This window comes from Dicentrarchus labrax, unplaced genomic scaffold, assembly GCF_905237075.1.
Source record: "Dicentrarchus labrax unplaced genomic scaffold, dlabrax2021, whole genome shotgun sequence".
NCBI classification, from domain to species: domain Eukaryota; kingdom Metazoa; phylum Chordata; class Actinopteri; family Moronidae; genus Dicentrarchus; species Dicentrarchus labrax.
In genome coordinates, this window is record NW_026136723.1 from 8,167,426 (window position 1) to 8,182,057 (window position 14,632).

Below are 14,632 nucleotides of genomic sequence, written 5' to 3' on the forward strand. Positions count from 1 at the left end.
GAATGAGATCGACTATCTTATGGATTTGTGATTGGCCAAAGTCTCCCAACACGGGCCCAGATTTTCTAAAGCTTAAAAACAGAGCAAAGAGGAGGTGAAGAAGTCTAGTTTCCTCCCAGACCAAAAATAAACTTGCTACCACGTTTTTAGCAACGCTAGCAGCATGACATGGTCAGTTGTAAGTTAATAGATCATTAAATTATGTGTTCATTTCAGTTTTTTCAAAACATAATTTTTGAAATGAATCTGAACTAATGTGTTAAATTCGACAGCATTTGATACCAAACTGGGGTGGCAGCTGGTGTGGCCAGGCATTTTTTTTAGGGGTGGTGACCCCTGCATCCAAACCACAGTAGATCAAGGTGAAGCCTTGGAGAATAAATGCCTTAGCCTTCCACTTGACACAAGTGCTGTGAAAGACTTAGAGAGGGATCGAGAGATAGAGAGGGAGAGAGAGAGAGAGAAGGAGCATATTAGGTGAGTAGGCACTCTTTGAAGAGCCATTTTAGAAGACAGAAACAGATTGTGGATCGAGACTTCCCTGCCTCGCAGTGACTGTAGGAGTAGTGGTTGTTCATTCGTAGATCGTAGTTAATGAGGAGGCTCATAAACCTGAATAAAGTAATTGGGGTAGGTGGGTGCCCTAGTAGCTGGACCTGAGTGTGAGCAGCAACAGGGAGCTAGTGGAGAATAATGCAAAGTGAAGTGACAGGAGCTGCTTTTGGCTGACTCCTGAAGCCCTGCCAGAAGGGCGTTAACAGCAGTCAAGACAAGAGACAATGGCAATGATAGACAATGTATTCTAATGACTTTTGTGATCCCCTGACAAGTATTGGAGTGATTGCCATGGAATTTGGTACACACACTCCTGTTCCCATTTGGTGATACTCTGAGTTTTCATCTAGTGCCTTAATGATGTCAAAATTTCAGTTTGTCCAATAATTTAGTTTATAATGCAATTATAACTACCACCTCAGCTACCATATTTTCAAACCCCCATAACGGGACCCTTAAGTGTACCATGCTTTTTAGCACTAGCACCTGACCTACTGACCTACTGACCTACTACTCTTTAGAAAAGACCGACTTTCTCTTCGGCATGACAGCTAACCCTCAGCATACCGTAGATACCGTAGAAAGAGCTGCTTGCCAGTGAACAGCTCTGACAATGACCCATTGATTGACTGAAACGTACAAACAATGTGTTGAATTGAGATGTATGGCGCACGTCAATGTAAGCACTGACAATAAGCATATATTACAATATCTGTATTATGTTAGTGTTATACAGATATTTGTTGGGACTCGATCGGAAAAAACCTGGACTTACACTACGCTACACTACCACGATTAACATGGTAAACATTATACTGGTTAAACATCAGCATGTTAGCACTGTACATGTCAGCAGTATGCATGCTGCCGCAATAGCATTTAGCTCAAAACACTGCTGTATTTATAGTAACTAGGGTTGTAGATAGAGATTGTGGTATGGAAGTGAGCTACAGTATCTCTTCCTACTCCAAATGACACTGAATGTTTGAACAAACCAGAGTGCGAAGTGTGAGAAGAGCACCGCTACACAAAGGTGACTGGATCAAATGGTGTGCAGTGACACAGATAACTAAAGTGCTCTAAAATTCTGTTCTTTCAAGCTCTAATTGAGGGTCTCAGACAATCAGACTTTTACTATATATCGTCTTCAGTTTATTTTTGAGCAAACAGCTGACAGATTTAGTTTTATTCCACTTTTGAATGCCAGGCTTATGGAGCAATGCCACAAGCGCGGCAAAGGATTTTTAGCTGCTGTTGTTATTACAAAATGTTTGTTTTTCATTAAAGCAATCAATTGTAACAATATTTATTATAATCCAACCACATTAAATATTAAGATGCACTAAAGGAGGCCCAAAACAATGTTCTGTTCAAGAAAAATCTGTATAGGAGACAATTTCTCAAAGATTTGTGTCCCCACATCAGATTTATATTTGGGCAAATTTACAGTGGATTGTGGTGCTTTTCGATGTTGCAGACACTCTTTGTGCTTCTGGCTGATAAGACTGGTGTGTTTTTGCAAACAAATCTTGTCTGCCGCAGCTTGTAGAAGAACACAGATTGAAAATATGTCACGTCTACTTCTTCCATGGATGTGCAGAACATAGCGCTCCATTTTCAAAATGTGCCTTATTATGTAATATTTGAGCGACCGCGCCTTTCTTGTGCTTTTATCATTTATTAGAGAGTGTGACTCTTTCCGCTGCAGTACACACTGCGCTGAGCACATGCGTTCACCTGTGCACACATAAGCACAAAAGCACCTGTGCATGGCAGGGCTGTGTGGCAGAGCAAATACGTCTGTTCCCAAGACAACAGCAGATAATAAAGTCATTATGACAGGACAAACAGATTACACAGTGCAGCGCCAAGGCAGAAAACCACACATCCCATCAACGACATCAAAGAAATACTTTAAGAGACTGGTTCAGACAAAATAAAGAACTTAAGTTATAATGTTTTGTAATATTTCTCCTCCTATACTTCTTTAGGGTTTAGAAATCATTTTCATATTCTATAAAAAAAAGAGCAGAGCTGTGAAAGGCATCAGAACTTCGAAAAAGTTCCCAGCAAACTGAAAAGCTGTCATGAACTTAACGTCTTATTGTCTTGTATCAATTTGTGATAGACGGTAGACAAGTGGACGTTTTGTGATATGAAAATGTCAGAGTTGATTACAAGTTAATGCTCTTTAGGTCTGCAGGCCGTCTCACTGTGTCCCTGCAAGCCCCTGTTAATCATCTTGTCTTTGCTGCCTTGGAAATGTATGTACGCTAATGAATGCAGGAGCTAAAGCGGAAACATGAGAGCCCCAACTGATATGACATCACTGTGAGAGTGATTTCATTGCCTTTCATCCTTTTAATGCACTGCTTTCACGACTTCCTGCGTTACAGGTCCAGACATCGCAATGCTGTCAACCATCACCGCGCGGACACTTAAGCTCTCGTCTGTCCAGTTTTAAACTGAAAAAGAGGATAGCAAATCTAATAGGAAATACATACAAGTGGTGGTGACCCCGCAGTGAATCGATACCTAATACACTCCAGTCTGATTGCAGCAGGGAGAGGCCGTTGAGAGGAATAGTTGCACACAAACCTCAAATGAATCGTCCGAAGCAGGAATATATTTTTCAGTAGATATAATGTCTTTGACTGTAAGACATAATGATGAATTAGTATCTACAGAGCAGAGTATTAGTCCGTCTGCACAAATCAAATGAAAGTTGTCATTTCTTCACAGCTGCCCCCGTAACTCATTATGTCCTAATTACTCCACGAGAACAAATTCAAACAATAAGAATCAATAACAATTAATTTGCTAATTTTGAGAGAAGCATGGTAGAAGACGGATGTCTGGGTAGAATACCAATCTGTCCTGAGATGTAATTATAATTGACTAACACTTTTGGGATGCCACAAGCATGTTTTGCTGTATCTTCATGTTTACTTTGATGCAAACTGATCACTCTTGAAGCTTCCCTAGAAGTTTTATTAGATTCTCCGCCAACACAGAAGAGGCCTTTTCTATGAAATGCTTATATCTGCTATCCCGATAAAGCTACAGATCTACATCATATTTCAGTTATTTTCCACAAAGCGCATTACCATTGCTATCCTCTCTGCATTGTATAAGAGAGCAATGAAGATTTGTGGGGTTTTTTTTATGTTTCTTCTTCTTCTGTTGTTTATGTTGTTTGATAGAAGCAGCTCTCCCTTTGTTTGCGAGTGTGTGTGGAAATAACGTGCTGCTCATTGTTCAAGGAATTCAATCAGCTCATTTGCAGTCAGCACACAGCAGCGACACAGTGGGCTGCTGATCCTTCAGCTTCCTGTGCAGACCTCAAACTTCAAGGACCAACCAGTGACTCTGCATGTTTTAGTGCATTTAAAAACACTTATACATTTGTGCATTTACCAGAGCAGGCTGCAGTGTTTTATAGATTTTATTCTGTACCCTCCAGGCAGCCCACTGGGTCCTACTCTTTTCAGCTCAATATGAACTTGCAAATTCAGAGACAAAGCTCGAAATACTGTAGATAATCCACCACACAGCTTGTTTTTGTCCAAACAGCATCACTATTTTCTGAAGCTTTTCACCACATCTCATGTTCTTTATCATTTTGCTCTGTTGTCATCACATGATCCAAGTATGGAAAATTTTCCTTTTTATAGAAAGTGGACATTGAGTCAAGATAATTCTGTCAAACTACTAGTTCCAAGGTCAAGAATGATCTTAAGTATTGCTGATGCTGTGCTGTAAAACTTTCTAATGAGTTAGCACCCACAATCAAGTTTGAAATGTTATAATCAAGTTTATTTGACAGTGTTCTGAAATTCATTGAAACTTGTGGAAAAAGTTAGAAAGAAGGAAAAAATAAAACAATAAAAATGGAAAAATTATCAGTGTAGTGCAATGTTTTTTTTGTTAAGGAGTAGCTCCACACTAGACTTTGGGAGGAGAAAAAATATAGCTGGCCTGGTTGTGGTCAGATGTGGTCTGTAAGAGATTCTTACAGAGGCTGTAGCTGGCTCCATATTAAAGCTAGAGTAAAGATACTGGTATCGCATGAAACCCTAAGGCATCTTGCCAACCATGCTGTGCTAGCATGTTGGGAAGCTTCAAAATTATGCAAAATGTTGGTGATGGAAAAACTGGCATGGCCATTTTTAAAGGGATCCCTTGACCTCCAACCTCAAGATATCTGAATCAAAATGGGTTCTATGGGTACTCATGAGTCTCCCCTTTTCAGGCATGCACACTTTATGCTAATCAAATGCAGTTTTTTTGGCAAAAACATTGCAATTCTTTGCATGTGGTATACATGTGTTATTTTTGTCAGGTGTATTTGAATAATTCTGCATACCGGGGTGTACAAGCAGTATTGGAATTGTATAAATTGGGAAGTACTTCATGCCACCCCAACATAAGTCAGTGCCCTGCTGCTTGTGCCACCCCTGTACAAAAAGTCTATATTGTCACTGCTGCACACAGGGTGCAGGGTCAGCACTAGTTGGCAGGGGAAGCAGGATTAATAGACTGTGTAAAGTTACTCATTAACAGCAGTATATAAATGGCTTCCTCCAACTCATATCAAATATGGTAACATTTTAGATTATTTATTTAAATCAGTGTTTAGTCTGAGATAAGGTTTATACTTTTCTTTCACTTCCAGTTGTTCTTTCAGTAGTGAACTAGCATCAGATCACAACAACAGATTTTGCTCTGAATTATAGGGCCACTTAAATACCAAAGCTTTGTCTGAGATATAATCGGTAGTTGTTCTTTCCCAGTAGATACCAGTTAGGCTGAATGGGATAATGTTGGTTTCCACTGGTTTCATTCAATCGTGGAGAAAATCTATCACTACTCTAAGTTGCAAAATGACACAAACTGTGCGTCATGTAATTTTGGTCAAACAAGACAAGAGGATGGTTTCTGAGTTCTAACCCAGTAAAGTCCAACTGGGGAATGTGCTAATAAGCCATTTTTTTTCAGGTATTAGATATATACAAATAATTAGCTTGGAACAATAATATGTGTCCGATATGTTTATTCTGAAAAAAATAAATAATAATTTCCACATTAAAATCGTTAAAAAAGGCATCTCCTCTTTCTGCCTCATCAAAAATTCCAGAATCTATGAATATGTAAATGCTGTTTATTTCTTAGGGTTTTCCTGCTGGACACAAGATGTCTTCATGTTTCTACATCATACTTGTATAAGGTAATTTGGGATGTCACAAATCCTGCTGGTAGGCCCCATCCCTTATAATCAGATTTTCAATGAACACAGAAAAAACATTCCACTTTCAGCAGATGAATGTGAAAACATCCTTCTAGTGTCAAACTCTGCACAGACAGCATTCCAACAGCACACTGTAGGAACAAGAAAAGAAATCTATTTTTCTGAGTTCACTGAGAGGGACTTAATTATTTTTCTCAGCCAATTGTGGAAAATGGGACAAGCTGAAAGAACAACACTGACATATTATTACCCAATAAAGACATACAAACACATTAGCATTAATTTAGAGTCATGTTTCTGGCCACCTTGCTAATCAAACTCATTTACTTTCATTTTTGCTTTGTTTAAGTCTCAGACAACTCTTGAGAAAAAAAAAAGAAAAAAGTTTCTTTGGCTGCTAAATGCTCCACTATGTTCACCAGTTATTTAACTTTGTCTGTCTGCCTTCTGGTGCTGAACAAGTAGCAAGCAGAAAGTTTATCAGAGCTTGTTTGCTGAAAACAATTGGAAGTTGATGAGAGATTAGTTTGCTGGTAGGAAAACCAAAACAATGAGCTAAAATAAGCTAAAATGGCCTGTAGATCAGCGGGGAACTGAACAGTTGGGTGATAATTCTCTTTGAATTCATTACGAAAGGCGACCCCTTTCACTTTATACGGTCATTTGACCCATTGTTAATATAAAAAATAATGATCAATTCAAATAACGCTTACACTCCCTTTATGAATTTAAAGAAAATAAATGGATACATTTTTCATTTAATTTATCAAACAAATAAATATCGTTACCATCAATATCAGTCTAATAATGTAATGCCTATTACAGTACTGGTACATGTTTCTTTAAATTCCACAAATGAAACCTTAGGTCAATAACACACATTGTATATGCAAATGTAAGTGCTCTAGTTTCTAGTGCAAATCAGATCACTAGAGCTGATTTTGATTTTTTTTTAAAGCATAACTGCATAACTAAACACATGCTCGAGTGGGTAGAAAGCCATATGGGAGAACAGAATCAATATTTGAGAACGCAAAAAACAGAACTTCCGCAGGACATATCAAAAATAAATTAATAAAAAATGCTATCCAGTACACCAAAAATATTATGTCTTCATTTGGAAGGCAGTTGTTGAAGTGATACACATGCCAACTGATGGTGGGTGTTGTTGGCTATGACTTTGGTGTTTAATACTCACACACAGTTATGGGCTGTGGTAGAGGAGAGATAATCAATACGACACTGTTTTTCAGCCCTGCATATTCAAGAACAGTAGGTTTCATTCATACTGTGATTTCTGAAGTAACTGTAAATATCCTGCAAAGCAAATAAAAGCATTTATGTTGCATTTGAAAATTAAATGTAACAATGTATGAATCCTATTGTTAGCCCCACAGGTTGATTTTCAAAAGTCTGTTTGTGTGTGAGTCAGCAGCTTGTGGTCTAAAGATAAAGTTTAATTAAGCTAAAAGCTTCACTGGCTCCCCCATGACTCCTTTCCAATCCCTCCTCCAAACTCTTCTACCTCACCGGAAACTTCTGACTAATTGGACGACCCACTTGCCATAATCTTTGAGCCCAAATAAGATTAATGAGCGGACAAATTTCTGTGGCATGCACCTATTCAATACGCCTTTTGGCAGTGCTCGCAGACTCTTAGGGAGATTTCTTGCTTGGTCATGTTTGTAAACAAAAGGTGATCTGGGGCTTTTTGAGCTGCGGGTAGCGCTCGTGATGCTAGTGCCGCACTTTGGCGAAGTCTTTCCGCATTACTAATTCCTGCTGTCTGTCTGCTCTCTTCTCAGGCTATGGGCATGCAGCGCCGGGGACCGACGCCGGGAAGGCCTTTTGCATGTTTTATGCCGTCCTGGGAATCCCTTTGACTCTTGTCATGTTTCAAAGTCTGGGCGAGAGGATGAACACTTTTGTCAAGTACCTCCTGAAGCGTATCAAGAAGTGCTGTGGCATGAGCATCACTGACGTGTCCATGGAGAACATGGTGACGGTAGGATTCTTCTCCTGCGTCGGCACGCTGTGCATCGGGGCTGCTGCCTTCTCCCATTACGAGGACTGGAGCTTCTTCCAATCCTATTATTACTGCTTCATCACATTAACAACTATAGGCTTTGGGGACTTTGTGGCCCTTCAAAAGAACCGGGCCCTCCAGAAGAAGCCCCTGTATGTGGCCTTTAGCTTCATGTATATCCTGGTGGGCTTAACGGTCATCGGAGCCTTCCTCAACCTGGTGGTGCTCCGCTTCCTGACTATGAACAGCGAGGACGAGCGTCGGGATGCCGAGGAACGGGCCTCCCTAGCTGGCAACCGAAACAGCATGATCATCCACATCCAGGACGAATCGCTGCCGCGGGGCCGGCGGCGGCGTGAGCCGTACCGGGCGGAAGTGACTGATTTGCAGTCAGTCTGCTCCTGTATGCACTACCACTCGCATGACTTCGGCAGCTCTGGGGGAGGGATGGGAGGCCTTGGCTGTGCCTTCTCCCATCAGAACTCATTCAGCTCGCAGCTGAATCCCAATCAGTACTTTCACTCAGTTTCCTACAAGATCGAGGAGATCTCGCCCAGCACCTTGAAAAACAGCTTCTTCCCTTCGCCCATCAGCTCGGTATCTCCGGGCCTCCACAGCTTCACAGACAATCACCAGCTCATGAGGAGAAGGAAATCCATCTAAACCCTAACACAGACAGGACAGATGAGTTTCCATGTTTTATACACAAGGTCAAACATTTCAAATGCTGCTCCTTACCAAATCTTATTTCAGCACTTTTTTCCCTTTTTGGTTGTATGTAATATAAAAAGTATTCTTGGGAACAGATTAAGAACACTGCGCAGAACAGCAAGCGTGGACACAATGGGATGCAAAGCATGAAGCATGGATGTCTATTTTTACAAGAGATTGCTCCATTTACACAAACAACAAGACCTTCCTTATTTCAGATTTACAGTACAAAATTGATATATTAACTTTGGTTACATACCAAATGATGCACACTTGGGGAAATGCTATTTTTCAAAAGGGAGTATGCTTGTTTCACCTTAACTTGAAAAAACTTTTACCGTTATGTACTATTCCATTGCCTCACTGCAGACAGAGATTTTAAAATGACTTAAAGCATCAGGTATTGTTTTTTCTATAAGCAATCATATATTTCAATGGTTTCACCACACATCAAGCCAAAATATTGTTGCCAATATTAGCATGTGCATTAGATGTCATTTAATGAGTGTGCCATGGTTTAGTGACATTCTTTTTTCTGTTTATAGAACAGCTGTATGAAGGCCGTCTGTTTGTTTTGGATTCAAAGGATCATGCTGCTGTTATTGGTATTTCAACCTCATCTGGAAGCAGATCTGGCCATAAAAGCTTTAGTTTCACCCACAGCCTTTTTAATAATCAAAGTTAAAATTGACCTAAAGGAAAATTCACCCTCCCCAACAACACATTTGCCAGTTTTGGTTCTGCACAATATTGCACCAACGGAGTTATACCGATATGATTTACACCAATCATATTGTGATAGCTCCACTGTAACAGAGGCTGAGAGGCCTGTTTCTTCATTTACAGTCGCCTTAATAAACCAGAATGCAATGCAGCTAATGATGTGTAACTAAGGCGTCATTCAGCAATTTAGTATTCATAAAGTTAGGACGCACAGAAGAGATTGAAAAAGAAGGGTCAAGATTGAGGCAGCAGAGGCTGAGATATACTGACTTCTCTTCTCTTGAGTCCCCAGTATGGCCCAACCTCTAAAAATGCTGGATCCGACAATTCCCATGATGCAACTCAGTGGCATCTTTGATTAAACCCTCACTGCCTCCTGAATGCCAACTTTTTGCAAATCCTACACCTCCAGTTTGTAATGCGGGTTTTCATTTAAAAAATAAGCCGAGATAACCCTAATGACATCACTATGGCATCATCAGGGTTTTTTTAAAAGCTTTTTGGAAAATGTTATATTAACTTTGAAAAGCTCCCTCCAGAGGCTCCGTAGGCTACCTGTTTTCACACACTGAGTAGTACTCCTCATGACAAGTAAACTGAAGGCCTTGTGTAAAATTGGTGGAGTGCCCCTTTAAGGTGGCGTTGTGGCTATGATCATATGATCACTGACATATGATGGCCAGGTAGCTGCACACATCCACCTTTTATTGGGTGCCACAAGTTCGTTATGGGAAATTCCGGCCAGCACTAACTAGTTGGAGCTAATGAGTCGGGTTGAGGGAGGGGAATTTCCAGGTTCTTGGAAAATGATCAAATAACTCAAATTAATGAAGAGAACATAATAGTCTGGTGATGAAGACAGTATGAGGGCATCAGAAGGTGGATTTTTCCTACCAAAGTGCAATTAAATCACTCCAGCTGAATTCACAAGCAGTGTAAATTTTAATCAAAGGACATGCATGATCATGCTCCAAAGTCCTGCATAGTACATGATGCATGCCCGTAGCAGATGACCCTGAGTCTGCTGATGAACCCTGCTCAGATCTAACCACGCAGTGCTGAGAGCAGAACTGTTTACAGTGATGGAACAGCATGCAGATCTAAACTGACAACTCTAGAGGTTTGGATGCACTTTGGAGCCATTAGGGAAACGCAACCTGATAAACGCATCAACATGGAAACGAGCAGAAACGGTGAATATGAGTTAATGTGTGCGGACAGCTGAAGATCACAGATAAAAACTTCATAACATCAGCATGATCCTTTCAGTTTCTGTAAAATATCAGGAGAAGAAAAGGGATAGGAAGGGTTTTTTTTGTTGAAAGATCTGATAAGTGCATGACCTTTGTATGATGAATGGGGAAATAATTTCAAAATAACTTTAGAAGTATCTTAATGGCAAATAGTCTTAAGAATGATTCACAACATACGCTGTTTCTTTTGCCAAAGCTAAACAGTTCTTAAAGGGATACACTTTATTTACTTGATTTCTCAGTTTCCATTCAAACAAGACTGTACAATAATGTTTGTTCTCAGGTTTGAATGAATCACCTTTTTTATTTTATTTTTTTATTTTTTGCTCCAACCACAAACACAATCCCAGAAGTGCGAGTGCATCGGCCAAACAACACAATGTATATATCAAATCCTCATTTCCAAATAATAGGAATCTTTCAGAGAAATGCGACTGAGATGCATCATCTCACTGAGGCCTGTGCCAAGTCTGATGCAGATATGTACACCAGGAGTCAATTTGCATTATAAGCATCATTTGTTAGAGCCACAGGGCTTGAAAATATTTGAGCAATTCTTGATATTTATGTTGATTACTGGCCTGTTTTAAAGCCCAATGCGCCTTTTCTGTCACGGCTGGCCCACTGCTAGCTGTCAAGGACATTTTCACTATCACTGAGCTCCTAAATTAAGCAGGATTAAAGCTATAAACATGATTTCTAAATGCTTTTTAAGCTGTAAATGTATATTTAAGTATGTATTGTTTGTAAAGACTGGCGCAAAAGGGAGCTTTTTTTAAGTTACACAGGGCTGGGAGCCCCTTAGCAAGTTCTATTCTTCAAATCAATCAATATTTCTGGAAACCAACCATTCTTACACCAAATTTCTGGACCTTGACTTTCAGGAAACATTCAGTATTCTTTGCAGCCTAGTTAATTAATTTCCTGGGTAGCTGAGCATGCCTCACAAGGTTGCCACTCTGTTTGGGTAAATGGTGAAATACCATGGATCCTATTCAGTTGTGACAAACATAACCAGGCGTGGAGTCCGAGATAAGCCCAAAGCATTGTTTCATTATTGGAACTATACCGGCTTATCTAAATATCCTGTACAATATGTTTATAACAACCTTTGGAATAAAAAGGCCTTTTCATGGCTGAGATGCATATGTATTTTTACACATTAGCATATGTGCCTTGAAGAAACAGCAGTCAGTGTTTCTGTTGAAGTAGGCACATTTAAGTACAGTGGCTGCAGATCTGTTTGTGCTTTAGCAAACCTACTGGAAGGTTATGGAGGTCTGACTTTGGGGCTAGTAATAGCGCAGGTGTGGTTAATGTACAGACAGATCTAAGTCCTGACAAACAACTTCATAGGAAGAGATGAAAATCGACATCTGATCTTATATCCTTCTGTAACCACGTACACACCAAGCGCCAAAGCAGATCGAATCACTCCCTTACTTTCAAGAGACATAATCATCCTACAATAGCCTAAAAGATCATTCCAGTGTATAGCAACTTGGGTCGTCCTCTAGTTTTGGTCATCACTTCTATCAATGATAATAACATTGTAATCATGGAGGTAACTGTTGAGATTTGGGAATGCTGCAACGTCGCTAAAAGGAAGTCAGATGGGGCCAGAAACACAAGCAGGTAGATGATTTGACAGATTTAAAGGTAATGCCAAATCCCAGACCAAATCCACAGTGAACTGATTCTAACAAGTATTGCCTGTTTACCCAAAGCCTCATATACTGTATCTTATTCCTCTGTGCCACAGAACTCCATTATTGTCCAAAACTATTAAAAACACATGAATATGCTTGGGCCTTGTAGTTTATTTTGAGTTGATTCCACATACAGGTGCTTTACAAATTCAATTCAGCACCACTTCTATTTATCTGTCTGAAAGTAGTCACTAACCCCGTCTATCTGACTAACATTTGCTACCTACCTGTTTTTAAAGCTGCATTAATTGCTTCTGTTTGCCACTTGGGGGCAGCAGAACAAGCTGTAAACAATAATGATGTTATATTTTATTTGGAGTCATGTATCTGCAGACCTGATGAATGTAAGCCCAATATTCACTGTCCTTTTAATTCTCTTTTGTTCTCTATCAACTCAAGAAAAATATCTTGCTCCTTAGCTTGCTAGCTGCTTCGCTGTGTTCATCAGCGAGTTGCTAACTTTGCCTGCTGTTTGGTACTGGACAGTGGGGAGCATATAATGAGGTTATCTGAGCTTTTTTCACAAAAACAAAACAAAACAAAACAAAACAAAAACAAGGGCCTGGAAACAAGGTTGTTGAGAGTGGGCCAAAAAAACAAAAAAATATGTATCCAAAACAGGGCTGAGTGGAGCTGCTGAGTTGAGTGATAATTCTCTGTGGGTTGATCATTACGAGCAATCCGTTTCACTTTACACTTTAAGTAATTTGATCCACTGTTCATATCCAAATATTGATTAATGCAGCTTTAAAGATTTATGACTTCAGTAGGAACACATGGATTTTGGGATGAGTGTCACAAACAGTTTGAGAGACGGACTAGCGGACTGTTGGTTTTGGTCTTTTTAGATGATTTTTTGACAGTATGAAAAATACAGTATGTTAGCCTTATCCTTCAAACAAACTCCCAGGTTGGTCAAAGTTACTTGGGAGGGAGAACAAAGGCTAATGGTTAAATGAAGTGAACATCCATCACCATTTACAGACCAACCTTTTGGTTCAACTTTCATTCATTGGTTCTTTTATTCGAGTTAGATGTGGGAAGGGGTTATCATTGACTTTTGGGTGATTGCAATTTCGGTTTTACCTCCAATAAAGTGGTTTTGATAATCTGGGTAAACTATTGGCTTTTTAACATCTCTTTGATGGTGTGGCTGGTCATGCCTCCTTGCCTCGCTGTTCCCAGGTCTCAACTTCTACGTTGGTCGATACAATGTTATTATTAAGAATGATGACCACAAGTGCAAAAATAAGACCTAAGTTGTAATAAACTGGAATTATCCTTTACAAATTTCTAATACTGATACGGTTGAGCGAATATTTAATAAGTTCAGTTCACGTTCAAACTTTTCCAAGCAACATTTTGTGGAATGTATCAGCCATAATGGATCTTTTTTTTTTGAAAGACAGCAGCAAACAAATGAACTCATTTGCTTTTCATGAGCTGCGAGTCAGATCGTTTTTCATAGCCTTCCCACACGCATGCATATTACTCAAATTTGTCTGCCATCATGCCACATGTCATATTGATGGTCCTTGACTGAATGTTACTCTATAACACAGATGGCGCAGAGAAAACAGCCACACACACCATCGCCCTCAACAGACAAACAGTGCGGCATTTTGTTTTCTCTTGTGGTTCCCTGCCACGTGGCATCAAACGGCGCGAAGGTGAACAGATTCCTGATGGTTATGGGCTGCCGTTTGTTTTCCTGCATTTCATACGTAGCCGCGCTTGGCTTCCAGGTGTCATTTACTGCATGTGGCAGTATGTGCAGGCCATTTCTCTGTCAATAGTGCCATGTTTTCCTATGACAGGGACAAAGAGACACAAGTTGCACTACTACCTGTGTAATACAATATAATAGAAAGGCTGTGTTCCATAACTTCTATTTGTGAAATATCCTTTGCAATAGGTTCTTCTGTAGGTCTGATGAACAAATAATACCATGTACCATATTCCTTACAGGAGATTATATCCCATCTCGTTGGCATCCGTGTGGTTTGACTGTCACGTTGAACCGACTGACGTCTTCTGTCACAATTTTGAAACTGATGTCTGTACAGTACACTCCAGTATGGGTCCCCTCTCTTTTCAACACACAGAGAAAAGATTGTTGAGAATCGTTCAGAGTGAAATGAACATTTTACATAACATTTTACATTTGTATGTTTTCTTTTTCTTTTCTTTTCTTTTTTTTTTGGTGCGTGTGTGTGCATGATTTGGTGTGGATGACTCACTGGGTTTACACGGCCTGGGTGAAGCCATAACACACTTGAATAAAAATGATGAGCCTCCTTCTGAAACCCTTTGTCTTCTTCTTGCTGCCTCACATCTCCCACTGTTCCACTGAGTTATTTGAAGTCACAAGATTCACGAACAAGTTTTTAATTGTTAAAAATGGTCA

The 14,632-nt window shown here is 39.8% G+C and overlaps 1 protein-coding gene across 1 annotated transcript in view; it reads left to right on the plus strand.

The window, feature by feature from the left end:
- Positions 1-12,783, plus strand: part of kcnk9 (potassium channel, subfamily K, member 9) — a 46,838-nt gene extending 34,055 nt beyond the window's left edge. The window contains exon 2 of the mRNA XM_051389460.1: positions 7,609-12,783. Coding sequence (XP_051245420.1) covers positions 7,609-8,492 — 884 coding nt within the window. The 3' untranslated portion in view covers positions 8,493-12,783. The remainder of the gene's footprint in view (positions 1-7,608) is intronic.
- The last annotated feature ends 1,849 nt before the right edge of the window (positions 12,784-14,632 follow it).